This window comes from Helicoverpa armigera, chromosome 6, assembly GCF_030705265.1.
Source record: "Helicoverpa armigera isolate CAAS_96S chromosome 6, ASM3070526v1, whole genome shotgun sequence".
Classification (NCBI taxonomy): domain Eukaryota; kingdom Metazoa; phylum Arthropoda; class Insecta; order Lepidoptera; family Noctuidae; genus Helicoverpa; species Helicoverpa armigera.
In genome coordinates, this window is record NC_087125.1 from 766,431 (window position 1) to 784,945 (window position 18,515).

The window sequence follows — 18,515 nt, forward strand, 5'->3', positions numbered from 1 at the left end:
TCTCTCAACCCCCTGCACCCCACGACCAGAAGAGGCAGTGCTCAATAAGGGGTTCTACCTTAGAGCGATCCCTAAAGTTTAAATAGTAGTACATGATCCCACCAAGGATGACCTACACCGATCTGCTTACCGATTGAGAAGTATTTTTTTATCAAATATTGCATAAACAAGGGTATTGTTAATGGTTGCCTAAAAATTCTGTTCAAGGATATGATTCATTTTCAATCTGCTCCTGTTGATTTTTTTGAATTCTGCTCCTACTTGATACCAAAAAAAACACACTAATCGAAAGAATTCATCCTAAAGAATATGAAAACTTTGGGCAGCCTATCTTTTTATGTTCAAGAAGGCAGCCTGGTATAGACAGGTAAGAAAATATCGATAACTGCACCTATCTGCTGCAAGTACCTAATCACATTAAATTAAATACGTTAATATACTGGTAAATGTAATATGTCGATTAGCACAAAGAGAAAAATAAAATACGTAAAAATAATAAAAAAAAAAAAACAAATAAAGTAAATATAATAAATATGTGCGAGAATAAGAACACCGTATAAGAGTCAGTCATTCATTACAAACAACGGAAATTCACGAGATTCCAACAAAATTAATACTGTGCATCAAAAAATTGTTCCTCATCGCTGTCACTGGGTAATGTACCCAAAAGGCTGGCAGCATTGCCACGTTGGATGGCAATGCTCAACCTCTGTGCGAAATAAAAGCCAGCCCTTGGGTCACGAGAAGTGTCAACAAGGCGCTTAGCTTCGCAAGCGCGTGAGCACTCGGACCCCACGGCCAAAAAAAAAGTTTCAAAGTTCAACTTTTTAAAATTAATGTAAATATTCCAACAAAATTCATTTATTTTTGTTGGAAGTTATGAAAAAAAAAGTTAAGTATTCTGACTGCTATCTTTTGCGAGCAATAAAAAAAATCACAACTACCTACATAATAACCACGGACTTGGCGAGATGTCACCCAGGCCGCCGAGTGTACTTCTTCTGTCTAGTAGAACAAAATGTCCCATTAGTTTTACCGCTTTATGCCCACTAGTTCTAATATTTTGTTACACCGCATTTTAGAACTAGTGGGAACAAACCGTCGCGCGCACCTGATATGTTGAGTCATTTTTTATGGGATCGAATATAAAGCATAGGGTTGTCGCACCATAACGGGCGGGTGCGACGTAAGATGCAAGCTCAAAGTGTGAGAGAATTGAGATTGAGGTATGCGAGTTGGAATGTAGGAACGATGACTGGAAGAGGAAAAGAGCTAGCAGATGTTTTGAAAAGGCCATGAATAAATGTAGTGTGCCTGCAAGAGACAAAATGGAAGGGTGCAAGGGCTAGAGAGTGAAGGATATCAGTTTTTCTATTGTGGAAGTGACGGCAAGAGAAATGGGGTGGGTATAGTTTTGGACAACAGGCTGAAAGAATGTAGCAAGCAGTAATGTATGTCGTAGATGTTAAAAGAATGAATGATAGGCTAATAGCGGTTAAATGAATTGTGGATGGCAAGACCATAAACGTGATAAGTGTTTATGCGCCGCAGTCAGGCTGCGAGGAGAGTGTAAAGGAGAAGTTTTGGGAGGACTTTGACTGCTTGATGATGAATGTACAGGATAGTGAGGAAGTCTATGTGGGTGGGGATTTTAATGGTCACGTAGGAAGAGAGAGCGATGGATATGAGAGAGTGCATGGGGGTAGGGGTTTTGGAATCCGGAATGCAAGCGGTGAAACATTACTACAAGCTGCCTGTGCCTTCGACCTGACCATAACAAACACGTGGTTCAATAAACGAGAGGAGCACTTCGTGACATATAAGAGCGGCCACCACACGACACAGATAGATTACTTCCTAGTGAAGCGGAGTAGTCTATACTGTGTCAAAAACTGCAAAGTGCTGCCAGGCGAAGCACTAGTCACTCAGCACCGACTTGTGATCCTGGATGTCAAAATAACTGTCTCGCTCAAAAGCAACAAAGATCGGCCCCCTCCAAGGATTAGGTGGAGTATGCTAGAGAAGGAAGAATGTACCGTGCTGATATGTTTAGGAGCCAGGTTGTGGACAAAATGTTAGAAATGAAGGAGATGGAAAGTAGATGTGTGAATGAATGTTGAAGTGAAATGGCAAGCCATATAAGGGAAGTCGCAAAAAACGTGTGCAGAGAGTCGAGAGGAAAAGGTTTGATAGATAGAGATACATGGTGGATGAATGATGAAGTACAAAAGATTTTGAAAGAAAAGAAAGTACCATTTAAAAAATGGCAAAATATGAAATAGTGAATGCAAGCCTGAAGGATGAAAAAAAGAGAATCTACATGGAATGGAAGAAAAAAGCAAAAAAGGCGGTAGCAGTTGCCAGAGCTAAGGCGCAGGAGAGGTTGTACAACTCCCTGGACAGTTCAAGAGGCCAAAAAGTGCTCTACCGAATTACGAAAGAGAGAGACGCTCGAGGGACATAACCCACATAAAATGCATGAAAGATGAGTCTGGCAAGGTTTTATGTAAAGGTGATGAAATAAGAGAGAGATGGAAGGTTTATTTTGAAAAGCTTATGAATAAGGAGAATGTTTGGGATGGAATACTCCAAGAGGCACAAGTAAATAAGGGATTGGTAAGAGAAATTAGCATGGATGAGGTAGAAAGAGCACTTAAAAGTATGAAAAATGGAAAGGCCTTGGGCCCTGATGATATACCAGCCGAGGTATGGAAGGTGTAAAAGAAGAACGGATGTATGTGGCTAACTTTATTCTTCAATGAGTTGCAGCATGAAGAAGTCATCCCGCAAGAATGGTGCAGTAGTTCGCTAGTGCCCATCTTCAAAAATAAAGGGGATGTGCAAGATTGCGGCAACTATAGAGGGATAAAGCTCATGTCGCATACTATGAAGGTATGGGAGAAAGTGATAGAGAAAAGAGTGCGAGAAGACAGTGAAATTACCCAAAACCAATTTGGGTTTATGCCAGGTCGAGGGACAATGGACGCCATCTTCGCACTTCGCCAATTGTGCGAGAAGTACAGACGTGTGCACAGGAATCTGCACATGGTGTTCATTGACCTTGAGAAAGCGTATGATAGGGTGCCTTGGGAAGTGTTGTGGTGGGCCTTATAAGAGAAAGGTGAGCCTGGGAAGTATGTGGAGTTAGTTCGTGCGATGTACAGGCAGTCCTGTACGTATGTCGTCGGCCGGCAATACTGACCAGTTCAGTGTGGCTGTGGGGCTGCACCAAGCGTCGGCTTTAAGTCCTTACCTCTTCCTGCTTATTATGACATACATACAGGAGGAGGCACCCTGGTGCATGCTATTTGCCGACGACATTGTCCTGGTTAGTGAGGATGGACCTGAGATCCAGAGCAGATTGGGGAGTTGGCAACAGATACTGGAGAATGTTTTCTTGAAAATTAACAGAACCAAGACCGAATACATGTTCTGCGATTTCGGCGGTCTCTCCAGTTCTGAAGCCATAGCGCTTGATAACGCACCTCTTCCTGTCTGCTCCGATTTCCGGTATCTCGGCTCGCTTATTCAGGGCGATGGCGAAATAGATCGGACAGTTACGCACAGAATTAACGCAGGATGGATGAAACGGCGGCAGATAACGGCAACAACTTGTGACCCTCGTATTCCCCTTAAACTTAAGGGGAAAATTTACAAGAGTATGGTCAGACCTGCTGTCTGGTATGGATCAGAGTGCTGGCCCACAAAAGCGACGAATGAAAGACAATTGCATGCGGCAGAGATGAGAATGTTAAGAGGTATGTGTGGAGTTACGCGAATGGATAGAGTGAGGAATGAGTATATAAGAGGAAGTTTGTTTGAGTTGGATCCGTGCATCGGAAAGCAAGTCCTGCGAATGATTTCTCTCCGGTCGTGTTGAATAGCGCTACTAATGGGAGTGAAGAAATAGTGATTGCACTTGTGTCTCCGCAAATGCTTGTGCACTATTATTGTCTTGGGCAGTTGGCTAACCTCTTTAAATGGGAACAGCCGCCGTAGCCAATAATGGGCTAGGAGCTATCTTAAAATAAATAATTATCACATAAGGTACAATAAAATCAAAATCGTTTTTTTTTCAAATCTTTTTTTATAATTGCAACATAAGGTACTTATTTCAATATTAATAATTAAAATTAATTACAATAGCCTATTAACAATTTATACCTGCATTTTGACTAGAAAATTGTTGGAATGATTCGCGATAAAAATGTGAGAAGACGCAAGCCTGGTAGATGCCGGAGGAGAGGTGCGACGTCACGGCAGGAAGGCGTCGGTGTCCTGCGGCGGCGGCGCGTCGGCGCTCAGGTACGTGGTGTCGGTGGCGGCCGACGCCGGCGCCGCCCACGACACCCACCGCGCCTGCAACACCAGCGGACTGAGCACCGGCGGCCTGAGCGGCACAGCCGGCCGGGACCGGGACAGGTGCCTTACCTCGGCGCGGTCGCGCGACTCGCGCCACGGGTCGAGGCCGCAGTCCAGGTCGAGCGGCAGCGCGTCCAGGGGCACGTCGAGGCAGGGCGCCAGCAGGCGCGGCGATTCGGCCAGGAAGGCCGCCACCTCGGCCGCACTCGGCCGCGCCTTGTGCTCCTGCTGCCAGCATGACTTGATGAGCCCCTCTCTGTGGACACATATATATTATATTCTATACTAGCGCAGATGAAGTAAAAAAAAAAACAATAAGAGCTCTGAAAGGCGTATAGCACACACGACAAGTCGAAGCAGGGTCCACCAATATCATACAATGTCGGGACACTTTCTCACACACGGTCGGTTAGCCCCAGGCCCCATGGTAAGTTATTAATTAACTTGTGTTATGGGTGCTGGACACAACTGATAACAATACATATAAACATATTTATAAATACATATTATGACACCTAGACCACGGCCAACAAGCATGCCCATCACACAAATGTCGACAGAACCGGGTATCGAACCCGGGACCTCAGGTTCGGCAGTTCGGCGTGGTGACCATTGCGCCATCGAGGTCGTCGTATATCGGGTGTGTCGTTCATAATCACATTAAATGAAATGCGTTAATATACTAGTTAATATATGTCCATTAACACAATGAAAAAAGAAGAATACGTAAAAATAAAAAAATGATTTTTTCAAACAAAGTAAATAGAATAAAAATGTGCAAAAATTAGAACACCATATAAAAGTCAGTCATTACAAACAACTGAAATTCTCCCTTGAAAACTGACAGCTGTCAGCTGGTCAAAACATTCGATACTCCTAACTTTATCTCTGCTTTACACATGATGTTGTAAATTATAAAAACGAAAAATGACTCCTGTGGTTAAACCACTGAATGGATTAGGTTTTTTACAATTCGCCATAGAATATCATAAAGTACATGCGATAGGATTTAATGTGATTGTGAACGACACACCCTGTATTTGGCAAGGTAATAGATTACAGTTATGGCCATTGAACCAAAAGGGATTTTTAATATTTTATCGATTTCAGAACTATACAGTCTTCGCGAAGCAAATCGCTAAACATGAATAACTCACAGCTGTGGCTTCAAGCCTGCAGGCAGCTCCAGCGTGTGGCCGGCTTTGACGCGGGCGAGCACCTCCGCGTTGCTCAATCCTTGGAATGGCAGTGAGCCGAAGGTGACGATCTCATACAGCAGCACTCCGAAGGACCAGACGTCGGAGGCGGGCGAGAAGACGCCCAGCGCCAGGCTCTCGGGCGCCATCCAGCGCACCGGCAGCATGCCCTTGCGGCTGAAGCGGTAGTAGTCGTTCTCGAACACCAGGCGCGTCATGCCGAAGTCGGCCAGCTTGACGACGCGGTGCGCGCTCACCAGGCAGTTGCGCGCCGCCACGTCGCGGTGCACGTAGCGCAGCTGCGCCAGGTACGACAGCGCCCGCGCCGCGTCCAGCGCCATGGCCGTCAGCCGCGCCGCCGACACCTCGGCGCCGCCGCCCGCCGCCAGGTGGCGCCGCGCCAGCAGGTAGTTCTTCAGGTCGCCGTACAGCATGAACTCCATCACCGTGCACACCGGCTCCGTCTTCGTCACTACTCCCAGCAGCCGTACCACGTTTTTGTGATCGAACCGCTTCATGGCCTCGGCCTCAGACAGGAAGTCCAACTTTTCCTCAGTGGATGCACCCGCCTTCAGCGTCTTAACAGCCACCGCTGACCACCCGCGGTCCTCCGCTAGCAGAGCGTGACCTCCGTAGACAGTGCCAAAAGCACCGGTGCCGAGTTTCCGATTAATGACGACGCGTTCTCGCGGGATCTCCCAGCGGTCTAGGCCGCCAGGCTTCGGGTCGAGGCGAGTGAGGCCGAGCGCGGCCAAGCGGCGGCGGTACTTGCGCTCAGCACGACGCTTGCAGTGCCAGGCGGCGGCCGCCAGCGCCGCCACCAGCAGGCACAGCAGCAGCGCGCCCAGCGCCACGAAGGCCGTGCGGCAGTCGGCGCCCAGCGCGTCGGCCAGCGCCTGCAGTGCGCAGCGCTCCGTGCCGTCGTCGGGCGCGCTGCCGTCGGGCGTCAGCCAGCGCAGCGCCGCCGGCCCCAGCGCCAGCCCCGTGCCGCGCCGCCAGCGCCCGACGCGTTGCGCCGCGTCGCCGTCGCCCTGCAGCAGCACGAGGTCGTCCACGCGTGCCGCGCCGCTCCACTCGAACTTGCCCGTCAGCCCGCTGAACTCGTTTTTGGTCACGTCTTCTATCAACGCTCTGTGGGTACGTCAAAAACATAATACTTGAATCTTTCAATAGAATTGTAATGATAACTACATGCCACTTTGTAAGATTCTTACTTTACAAAATGGTCGCCTGGACATGATTTTACAAATAGGAAGTACGTAGGGCCTCGGTACCTTGCGATCCCCCGGTGGTGCAGGTCGTCGAGCGCGGCGGGCTGCGCGGCCAGGCGGCGCGCCAGCGCGGCGTGCCACATGGCCAGCGCGTCGTACAGCAGCGCGGCGTGCGCGGGCGGGCGCGCCAGCGGGCCGGCGCCGGCGCGCGCGCTGTGCACGCTCAGGCGCTCGGCGAAGCGCCGCGCGTGCACCGCGCCCGCCGCCAGCGCCGCGTCCCAGTCCGCCTGCCAGGCCGGCGCCAGGCGCAGGTGCGCGGCCGCCGCCTCGCAGCTGCGCGGCCGAGCAGTTGTGCGCGTCCGCGTCGCCGGGCCGCAGCCAGGAGGGCGGCAAAGCGCCGGGCAGCAGCCACACGGCGCCGGCGCGCGGCAGCAGGCCGGCGGCGCGGCCGGCGCACAGCGCGGCGCGCACCACGCGCGCGTCCTCCACGCACACGAACAGCACGCGCGCGCGCGCCGCCGCTGCACGCGCTGCCCACTGCGCGACAAAACAATATAGATACATTAACACACTCTGCGCGCACACTTATGGCATTTTTTTTTTTGAAAAACTTGTTTCAATCAAAGTTTTTGTTTAGTCTGTCTGTTATCGAATAAATACCTAATTGTTGTTACGTGTGTACCTCCATTCATCTTCATACTGATTTATGAGCCCAAATCGACTATAGGCCGAGTAAATCTTTTTTGTGTGCGCGTGCTGTTATACTTACTACTAGGTATACTTGATATGCACATATTTTACGAAACTTTGGATTTCACTTAGACTAGATGATGTACGGAACTCAAGTTGACTGCAAGTTTGTTCCCCTACTCCTCCAAGAAAGGTAGGTTTTTTTCAAAATATGTAGGAACAGATTGGTGTTTCTTTACATTGTGTTTCGGAACTCTCAACCTGATATGTAGTGTAGGTACTTACCTGAGAGATCTTGTCAAGGTCGACATCGTCGCTGTCGGCCGGCAGCTCGACGTGCAGAATGACGTCGGCAGCCAGGTCGGCCACGTCGAGCGCGGCGCGCGTGGCCAGCTCGCTGAGCACGGCCAGGCGGCGCCAGCCCATGTGCGCGGCCAGCGCGGCCCACGCGGCAGTGTGCTGGCGCGCGTCGCCGGCCGCCAGCAGCGCGAAGGGCGCGGCGGGCGCCGGCGGCGGCGCTTGCGGCGTGTAGCCCAGCACCGGCATGGACAGCGTGGGGCTCTGGCGCGCCACGTCGGCGAAGGCGGCGCCGCACGCCGGGCCCGCGATGGCCGACAGAGCGCCGAACTCCGCGCCCAGAGCGTCCGTCAGGTACTTGAATGCCAATGTAGACGCGCACCGGTCGTACAGTAATTCCACTTTAAAACTGACAGTTTCCGTGGCGTTCGAGTCCTCTTCTGCGAGCTGAGCCGCCGCCCGGAGCGCGCTGGCGTCGAACGACTCCCGATGTGTGCCCGTGGGGATCATGACGGCGGTGCGAGCCTCCCTTGGCGGGCCGACCCAGTGACTGTGCCGCGCCAGCACCGCGGCCGCGGCCGCCTCTGGTGCGGTGCGATATTGCTCAATGAAATCTTGCAACTCCGTTTCGTTAAGCTGCAGCCGACCCAGAACGCTAATGGCGCTGGGTAAGTGTAATTCGCGTTCGTTCACTATTTTTAAAAGTCGGAAGGGATCAAATGCACAAATTTCTTGAAACGTATCACAAGGCGGCGGGGCGAGCGCGGCGTAGCGCGGCGGCAGCGCTTTGCGCGGCAGGTCGCGCGAGCACAGTAGCAGCGGGCGCCGCAGCCGCGCCGCCAGCGCCGCCAGCCGCGCGCCCACGCGCCGCACGCGCACGCGCAGCCGCGCCGCCCGCGCCGCGCCCGCCAGCTCGCGCGCCGAGCTCGCCGCGTCCGTCAGCAGCGTGGCGCACGCTCTGCCCTGCGAGCACCACTCGGGCTCCAGCTCCGCGCTCGAACAATTGGATGCCGAGCAGGCAGACCTGGCGACACATAAGCACAGACCGGTTGCTAACTTGATCCACCGGTGTTCATAATTGAAGCCTTCAGGTAAGTTTATTTTAAGGGGTACAACCTCTCAAGTATGAGGGCAAGGGTTCGATTCCAGGTCGGGCAAATACCAAAGCAACTTTTTTAAGTTTGTTTAGGTAGGTATACTTTCTTAGTATATCTTAGTTAGACACCACTGACTGTGTTTCGGATGGCACGTTAAACTGTAGGTCCCGGCCGGTCAGAAGCCAGTAGGTCTGACACCAGTCTAACCAAGGGTTATTAGGTTGCCCGTATAACTGGGTTGAGGAGTTCAGATAGGCAGTCGCTTCGTGTAAAGCACTGGTACTCAGCTGAACCCGGTTAGACTGAAAGCCGAACTCAATATAGTTGAGAATGATAAATCAAAATGATAAATACTTTAGGGGGTTTAATAGATTCAGAACTCTTCGTGTACTTGACCACTGTAGGTTTTTATTCGGCCGATTATTTGTTTGGGCTCACAGATCAGTCTGCTGTTTAGTCTGCAGTGTGCTTATTACTCTTCTTGAGCGAGTTCAAAGTACACTTGGCAGGTTTTCCGTAAGTATTTCGTGCACCACTACACACACGATAGGCACTCACCAGTCTGCGTCGTCCGTCACCCGAAGCTCAGAATCGAGGTCTTCCGATGCCAAGTAGTATGACCGCGCTACCGACTCATCTGTGAAATCGAGCAGAGAGCGCGGCGAGCCGGAGGCAGCAGGCGAGGCGGCCGGCGAGGCGTGGCAGGCGAGGCGCGAGGGAGGCACGGCGTCGCCGAGGTCCATCAGGCCCGCGTCGCGCAGCTTGAGCGGGTGCGGCGGGCGCGCGGCCGGCGCCGGCAGCAGCGCCACGCGCGTGCCCGCCACCACCAGCGAGCGCAGCACGGCGTAGCGGCACGCCTGCGCCGCCGCGCCCGCGCCCGCCGGGCCGCACGCGTCGGGCGCGGGCACGGCCACGCGCACGCCGCGCGCCGCCAGCGCCGCCACCGCCAGCGCCGCGAGCGCGCGCGCCGCCTCGCCCGACCCGTCCAGCGTCACCGCCATCACCGTCACCACGCTGTCCGCCTCGTCGCCCTCACCTGCCGTCACAATATCACATGCAGTACGCTGCAGACCGTACTATTTTGTTCCTTCAAAATCTTCGACAATGATTTTGTCATGGGGCTACCTATTGATTCAAAAGTTATGTCGGACGTCGTACTGTAGAAACGAAATTACTCTACATGGGTAATTATGGAATTCTGTTTCAAGGACCTCAAAATTTCACATCTCCATAACTACATAGGTAGATATGACTCTAAGATCGAAAACGCTCAGTGAGCGGAAAAATAGCTTACAATCGTAACGCGTATTGATCACTGTAAAACATCCACATGGCCTGACATGGCGAATGTCGTGGCCGACGTTATATTTGATCGCGTATCGCGTTGTGGCAATGAAGAAAAGCCATGTGAATGAGGGATTTTCTTATTTCATTTTCCTAGCTGATGACTAGATGGCGCTGATCTAGAAATGTCATATAATTTTCATGTCGTATAACGAAATGTTTTTGTCTTCAACAATCAAAAAAAGGGCATACAAATTGATTAAAAGGAGAAAAAGAGTCAGTCAGATTTATTATCTGAATACCTATCCCAGGAGATCTAATATACCTACCTACTAATATATACCTACTAATGAAATATAATTTTATTGCAGCAATAAGTCATTATTGCAGTAAGTAGGTACATACTTTGAAACATGTGTACTAAAATGACCAGAAAACATAATATTTTACTATGCGCAGTGGGTAGTTATTGTCAGAGTGTAGAAACCGTGGGAAAATGCTAGTTTATACAATTTGTGCATTTAATGTCGAAAATAATGATTGTGTCAGCCGGGCTCGGCTACCTCGGAGTACCTGCGGCGAGCGGCAGCAGCGCGCACGCAGCGAGCACGCCGCACGTCACTGCTACCCACCACCTGCAAATATCATAATAACGTTCTCGTCAAAACAAACGCAGTCTGTGCGTACGATTTCTGTTTGTTGTTTGTGTTTTGTGACTATATTACGGATTTAACAATGGATAACATAGTCCTCAGGTATTAAGGTAGATTAACGCTCAATCCTTCTCCATGTGAGAGGAGGCCTGTGCCCATCAGTAGAACGATAAAAAGGGCTGTAATGCACGTAGTCGTCCCTGTGTTCGTGGCAAAGTATTGATGTCGCAGTCATCCGGTTGAATTTGCTATTAGAATGACTGACTAGCGCGTTCGTTGAATTGCTACATAATTCAGGGCTGATTTTTCAATCGGCAGATAACTTCTATCTGAGGAATATTTTTAACGTTTTGACAGCTTTTGTATGGAAAATATGTCAAACCGCCATATTTATTCCTCAGATAGAAGTTAACTGATGATTGAAAAATCAGCCCTTAATTGAATAACTTGGCCGAACGTTTATATGAACAGCATGGACATAAAGTACTCAGATGATTTTTAGTTTATTTTTTCTCACTCCGGCGCTAGATTGACCATAGAAATGTTTGTTATACACCCTTTTTATAGTATGTTTAAGTTTTTTAGAGATGTATAGTATTGTACTTATACATATATTGATAAGGATAATTTGATGTACAAGTATTGTTAAGTACGATATATGTATATTTATATTTTTATGGGCCCTTGTTGCCTGTAATAAATGAACAAATAAATAAATAAAACAGTCAAACAGCTCGATCTTTTTGTATTAAATAGTGTGACAGCATGGGTTTGCCTATTATTACGCCACAGCAGCGCCGGCAACTTTTAAAGACAAAATTTGATTGGAAAGTAGAAAACAAACTTCATAAAATAGGCTGTATTCCATTCAACGACTTAGCTAAATTAAGTTAAGACGTTGATAAATAAATAAAAAGTTTATTTCAGAATGTAGTAATTAAATGAACGCCCTAGTCGTTCAAACAAATAGCAAAGCGAACCAGATGACTGCGACATTGACATAAAGTGCGTAAAACGTTAGCAATGAATCAGACTGGAGGCAAACGCTCGTACCGTGTGGACGGCCGGACGGTCAGTTCCCAACAACACGGGTGTGAGCGAATGCAGCAATAGTTGCACGCGCGCTGAGGCCCGGCCGCGAGGTACCGCGGTTTCGAATGCAGCGGACAGTGCACGTGCCTAGCAGTGCGCGCGCGCTGGTAAACAACCCAGCTGTAGTACCCAGCGTCAACACACCTGTCACTAATGCCCTCTTAGCTCATGCTATTCAGGCTGCTGTGATGTGAACACAACTAAGGAGAATTCAGAATGGCAAATTCAGTCAAAAACGACAGCAGAGCAGACTGGGCTCAAGATTTCTATCAAAATACACTGTATTCTACAATATGCGATAAAAATTAAAAGCACAAAAAAACAAACTATTAAAAGCTTCTATCTTTCTTGCGAAAAGAACAGAAAATTATATGTTCATGAAAAATCGTGGTCAACTCTCTTTTGTTTTTACATCCTAAAAGTGCTGATTTATCAGCCTTAACATATTGAGTTTCAGCTTTGAAGTATGAGATATTTGGTATCACTGGAGACGACAGAGAATCGATCGAACTCCTCCGCGGTATATTATAGCTTCCTCGGGTGAAGTACACCTTAGGAAACTCCTTACCGATTATAACATACAATAGGTTGTGTTTCTTTACAAAATACTGAAAAGACACAGGACTGATAATATAAAACTTTTAAGTGGACTCTAGAATAAATTGTGGAATCAGGCGTTACTTTGCTACTTTATAATTTGTTAGAAGAAAAAAAATGTAGCCTTAATTTCACGATTGCAACCACAACCAAATCTATACTCCACGCGTGTTTCGCCCCTCCACGACTCAACGACTAGCCGTGATCCTTCAGATTCACTTGCGTCCCGTAGGAACTACTGTTAATGTTACTATCTAATGGTGAAAGAGTTTTCAAAATCGGTCCAGTTGCTTTTCAGTACAATGAACCCAAAATAATAAATATTCCCTTTATAATTTTAATTTTAAGTATGGAGTATACCTCTAGATAGCCCTCTATAGTCAGAATGTGTTGCTTTATTCAATCTGTAGACAAATAACATGAACATTACCGACCTGTGGCGTGGCATGAGCGTGGCGGGCGGCGGGCGGCGGGCGGGCGGCGGGCGCGCGGGGAGCCGCACCTGGAAGCAGCGACATGCGAGGTAAGTCACACGGCCTCGGCACTCCGTGGAAATCTAAATATCCAATGAATTGACGTACTTATAATCGAAATTTAGAAATATCAAATGGTTAGATTAATTTACAACCAATTAGTCTAAAATTTAATAATTTACAAAAGTGACATCCCAAGTACAGAATATCGAATGACAAATCGACATTTATTCATAGTTAGTGTTAATAATAATTGTAAATAGCTGCTAGAACTAGTGACAGTTGCGGCACCTAGTGTTCCTCAGAAAGGGAACTTGCAGTAGATATATATACGTTTTGTGTTAGTTTGTGTGTGTGACACCGTGTTATATGCAGCGACTGTCTGACTATGTAACAGCCGAGACTCACCAATATAACGTCCCTTTTGAAAAACGGAGGAACTAGCGCCAAGCATTGATCCCACCACTGTTATTAAGCCACGAGCGCCTCATAATATGGTGAAACAAATTTAATAAAATATGTACTTATATAGTCCAGAAATATAGAACAAAGAAATCTTTTTTTTTTTGTCTATAAAACGTATCGACAGCAAAATGATAGATAAGTAAAGCTTCTGTTGGCAGAATCAAAATACTTTTTTTTTCTTTCTCTTCCTGCTTCTCGGCAATCTGTTGTGTACAACAATAAGCCACTACATTGTCTGATAAATCGATATCTGCTTGTGGTTTATATAGCTTGGAGAGGCACTTCTTAGATTGGTGTCTCATTCCATCCTGCTAAATCTATACTGTAATGTTGGAACGCTGTGTCTTTTTAATCGTTTGTGTTGAAGGCCTTCTGCTCCACACAGTCTGAGGGCAAGTTCATTTTTGTGTTTCTTCTCTGATAAACGTGGCTATACTTTGCTATCTCCTGTTTGACAGTTTGTAATTTTAGGTCGAGGTAGATGATCTTATTACTGATGTAGAAAGGGATGTTAAACATGACTCTCAGTGTTTTGGTTTGGCACCTTTCTAATATTTCTATGTTACTGTTTTTGGTTGTACCCCATAACTGGATGCCGTAAGTCAAAATAGGTTTTAGAATGGCTTTATAATACAGTCAGCTTACTCTGTGTGGTCATTTTCGAGTGGCGTCCTATTAACCAATACATGTTACGCAATTTTAAATCTAATTGTTTTCTCTTTGTCCAAATGTGTTACCGCCATGTCAGCCGTCTGTCCAAGTGCATACCCAAATATTTTGCGTTATTATCTTGAGGGATTTGTTGGTTATTAAGTGTGGCTGGAGGGCATGTGTCTCTCCGTAAAGGTTACATGGATTGACTCGCTTTGGTTTGCATGGATTCTCCAAACTTTGAGCCACTCCTCTACTTCATTGATGTGGTGTTGCAATTGTTCTGATGTAGTTACTGGGTCCGTGTGTGTGGATAACAATGCTGTGTCGTCTGCATAATATGTTGCAACCGTAGTTTTACTTGTTGTTGGTAGGTCGGCAGTGTATAAAATGTAGAGTACTGGACCAAGTATGCTTCCCTGTGGAACTCCTGATTTAATTTCATGTAGGGTGGAAGGTTCGTGGTGAAACTTGACCTCGAAACATCGTTTACTGAGATAAGACTTGATTATGTGGAAGAATGAGTGAGGAAGCAGCTTCTTGACTTTATACAACAAGCCTACATGCCACACTTTATCAAAAGCCTGGCTGATATCCAAAAAGACCGCTGAACAATATCTCTTGTCCTCCAGTGCTCTACTTATAACATAGACGATTCGGTGGATTTGCTCAATCGTTCCGTGATTCTCTCTAAAGCCAAATTGATGATTTGGAATGATGTCATCTAAGTATAGCTTCATCCTGTTCAGTATAATCTTTTCGAATATTTTGCCAAGTAATGGTAACAGGCTTATAGGCCGGTACGAAGTAACTTCAATAGGCGATTTATCGAGCTTAGGTAGCATAATCACCTAAGCTATCTTCCATTGTCCCGGGAAATGGTTTAGCTTGAGGCAGGCATTGAAAATGTTGACAACTGCCACTACACCCTTTTTTGCGCAGTTTTTTTAAAAGAACGTTATCAATGCTATCGTAACCCGGTGATTTTCCATCTTTGAGGTGTGTTATTTCACTAACCACTTCAGCAGAGCTCGTATATTTTAACGGGAAACACATTTGCTCAGCATTTTCCAGGTATCTTTTTATATTCGCAGTATGCTCCGGTCTCGACATGGTTGGAATACCTTGCTTAAGTGTTCCGCAAAGATTGTAGCCTTTTCTTTATCGGACCTTGCCCAGCCCCCATTACTTGTTTTAATAGGAGGAATCTGGTTAATGGGATGATTTAGTTTTTTTGTTGCCTTCAGAATCAAAATACTGCAAACTTTATTTTGTACTAGAGCGATCCCAAGCGGCTCCGCCTGCGTGGAAGTCGAATACCACTACAAGAAGCCTAAGTTTGATCTCATGTGTTCATGTAGACAAAAGTAAATTCAGAATTTTAGACGACAAACAGCCAGATAAACAGACTTTCGCATTTATTTTATCGCCACGGGCTGCGGAAAATAGTATTATATTTATTTTGCTATAGCTTTCAATTAATTAAAGACTAAATACATATTATCTACATCAACAGTAACATGTGGCAAAATAGTTTATTTTGATAAGGAGTAATGACATATTGTGTAAAGTAAACGCGAAGCCCTAAAAAATTCAGGATTTAAAAAAAAATGTTTTTCTGTAATTAATAGCTAAAGTGTGTCCCGGTCTTCTTTGTAGACATTTTCAAAATCTATAGGTAGGTATATGGTACGTATGGTTCTTCTTTCTATCTTTTATTAAATATTTTATACTGATTATGCCAAATAAGGAACTTTTTTGGATATTTTTTACGCCTTGGGTCCGAAAATCCCAAATACCTTACTGACCCTTATTTTTTCTCCAATAAAATATAGCCCATGTTAGTCGTAGACAATGCAGCTTTCTAATGGAGAATTTTAAAATCGGTCCAGTATTAAGGTCATCAGTTTTTGTACTCCATTATACATATACCATATTAGATATCTATTTTCATACACAATGAGGGTGGTTGCTACTTGCAAATGAATTTCCATGTCAAATTTTAATCAAGGAATGACATTCAAATGACGTGGTTAGTCAAGAATTATGCATAGATAAGTAGAAACGTACAATTGAAGAGTTCTTTAACTAGCAGGCTGCAATCAAGGGGATATTTTGTGCCCTTGTGATGATATTTTGTGAAACTTGTCAGCAGGAAGGTTTTTGAAGTGATTTGCGAGACGAGTCACCATTTTGTTCCACTGCTCGATAACTATGGCCAATTGAATCATTTGTATTGTAATGATCTACGCTGAGTCTACGCTGTGCCCCACGAGACCACCGTGTCTACATTAAGGAGCACATTCAGTGACATCAACTCTTAGCGTTGCTTTCTAAACACAGTGAACACAAAACTTCCAAACCATTAGGGCGGCAATACACGGACCGCTTGAAGCAGTCAGAGATATAATCCAAACTGTCGACTCCGACTGCTTCAAGCGGTCCGTGTATTGCCGGCCTTATCTGAATATAGATATGTATAAGTATCTATGACAGACGGTTGTGGACGGTGGCTAGTGCACACGTCGCACAGGCACTGCATAATATGGAACCCAGTCAGGGCTGGTTGCCGTGTCACCAGGTCGTCACCACTGGCACTCATCAGTCTCTTGAACGTCAGCTTCCTAAAGTGACGTATCAGTATATCGGCAGTCATGCTTTATGTTATCTATGTATTAGTCTATTCTCTAGCTACGTATAGCTATGTACAGTATGTAACTGGAGTGATTATTATACCAAAGAGCTTCTCATGGACAGTAATGGACATACGCTGTACCTATCATGGCTTAGGTCTAATCATTTAATCTATCGGGCCTTACAACAAGCGACTACTGCGAGATACGCAATAACTTTCGAGAGAATCCCATGTTGTCTAAACTTACATATAAGTCGACAGTAGACTGCCGACGCTGGTACTTTTACTTAATGTGGCGGTGGCAGACCAACGAGCTCATGGAGCTCGAGAGCTCTGCTTGCTCCTCGAGTAATCCTCGCTGGACGGCACTGTCAGCTACATAAGCTATCTAGTGAGTAGCTTTGCCACAAACTGACTGAAATTGCTGGGAGACCACGAACAAGTTTGGCTCTCGGTCGGCACTGCACTAATATGGATATGGGCTCAATTGTACGACAAATATCAGGTAGTCCGCTTAAAGTGAGTGAGGTGGTGCGGACGACAAAAGCACTGTATCCACATCGGAGAGAGGGCGCGTCGCGCGGGCGCTCGGACTCGGCGAGGCATGCGGGCGCGCTGCGGAGCCGCCGCGGCCGGACTGGCGCGCGCGCCGCCGCGGTGCGCCCTCTCCACACGGACTTCATTTGCGGCCGCTCTCTCGGCTCTTCCTCAGTTTTCTTACTTCATTGTAAAAGCAAAGGCAGCACTACAAGCGGTACCTACAAAATCGTCATAAAGATGGTAAATGAACCGTCGCAGTTAGGGGACCCCGTAGATGTAGATAAACTGTTTCATCAGTGATGTAGCGTGAGGGGAGGCAGATTTCAGAATAGTTGCGTAAAAAATATTTTAATTAACCTTATATCTAAGTATACCCATAGATTAGCAGTAAAAATCCTGAAAAAGTCGCCGAAAATGATAGCACACGGGCAAAAAAAATATTTCGCGCTCGCTCTGCTAGTGTCTTTTATTACCCAACTTCTTTTTTTGTCTCAAACTCAAAGTCAAGGGCGGCAGAATGGTCTCCTGCCCCGGGTGGCAGATATGCACGCTAAACATCAGTTACTCTCTCCAACTGCAATTGTTCATCTTGCTTCTATCTTATTAAGCAGTCGCTTTTTAATGTACAATTAAAAATTCTTTTTGGCCTACTTCACTGGTGTTTCTTGATAGTACATCACTACGTACAGGCCCAACACGTTGTAAGCGTGCTGTGCTGATGCGCACCTACCTGTCTAGGCTTTTCAAAATATATTTTTCATAAAGATGTGTGTTTCGAGAAGTGGGCGACAAACTACACACAAACAACAGTAACCTAGTTTGCGACATCGGCTTCTAGCGCGATATATATTGCTCCACCTGCGTTCTGCATCACAAAATAAAATTGTTTTTATAAGCGTCTATCTTTTTTATAGAAATGATATTTTTGACTATTCACCTATTTTTCTGAATTATATTACAAAATATTGTGTGTATGAGACGTTCATTATGTAAATCTGTTTTGAACACTTATCTATAGCATCACATAACCGTGAAGGCATAATATACACTAACTCTGTACACAATGTGCGGTCAGCTTTACATTTAATTATTGATTCTTTCGGCAACTTTTGACGTTGACCGCACTAATGATCATGGTGAAGCAATGGAACATGAGCATCTTGTCTTGAGGCCTGCCCCCGCCGGGGCTGCGGGATTGACAGCGGAAGGGGAATCATTTGATGATTTCCCAACGGAAAAAATGTTCTTACTCAATCTTACAAGTTTACGAGT

General features: G+C 46.5%; 2 protein-coding genes across 2 annotated transcripts; one reads left to right on the top strand and one right to left on the bottom strand.

Moving 5' to 3' along the window:
• Positions 1-1,608: 1,608 nt before the first annotated feature.
• On the top strand, positions 1,609-2,464 carry LOC135116981 (uncharacterized). Its single transcript, XM_064035065.1, has 2 exons — positions 1,609-2,032; positions 2,283-2,464. Exons 1-2 carry the CDS (start codon positions 1,609-1,611, stop codon positions 2,462-2,464), a joined length of 606 nt encoding a protein of 201 aa, XP_063891135.1.
• A 1,607-nt stretch (positions 2,465-4,071) lies between these two features.
• On the bottom strand, positions 4,072-17,374 carry LOC110381996 (uncharacterized). The gene is made up of 9 exons (XM_064035066.1): positions 16,951-17,374; positions 12,914-12,981; positions 10,711-10,772; positions 9,412-9,889; positions 7,745-8,780; positions 6,750-7,306; positions 5,520-6,689; positions 4,432-4,618; positions 4,072-4,359 (listed from the first exon to the last, which is right to left on the bottom strand). Exons 2-9 carry the CDS (start codon positions 12,925-12,927, stop codon positions 4,255-4,257), a joined length of 3,609 nt encoding a protein of 1,202 aa, XP_063891136.1. The 5' UTR covers positions 12,928-12,981; positions 16,951-17,374; the 3' UTR covers positions 4,072-4,254.
• Between the last annotated feature and the right edge of the window lie 1,141 nt (positions 17,375-18,515).

Coding starts and splice junctions, on each gene's coding strand:
- LOC135116981 (XM_064035065.1), top strand. CDS start 1,609: ATGAATGTACAGGATAGTGAGGAAGTCTATGTGGGTGGGGATTTTAAT. Junction 2,033..2,282: donor TATGCTAGAGAAGGAAGAAT/GTACCGTGCTGA, acceptor AATATGAAATAG/TGAATGCAAGCCTGAAGGAT.
- LOC110381996 (XM_064035066.1), bottom strand. Junction 9,890..10,710: donor GCTGCTGCCGCTCGCCGCAG/GTACTCCGAGGT, acceptor TTGTGACGGCAG/GTGAGGGCGACGAGGCGGAC. Junction 7,307..7,744: donor ACCTTGACAAGATCTCTCAG/GTAAGTACCTAC, acceptor TTTGTCGCGCAG/TGGGCAGCGCGTGCAGCGGC.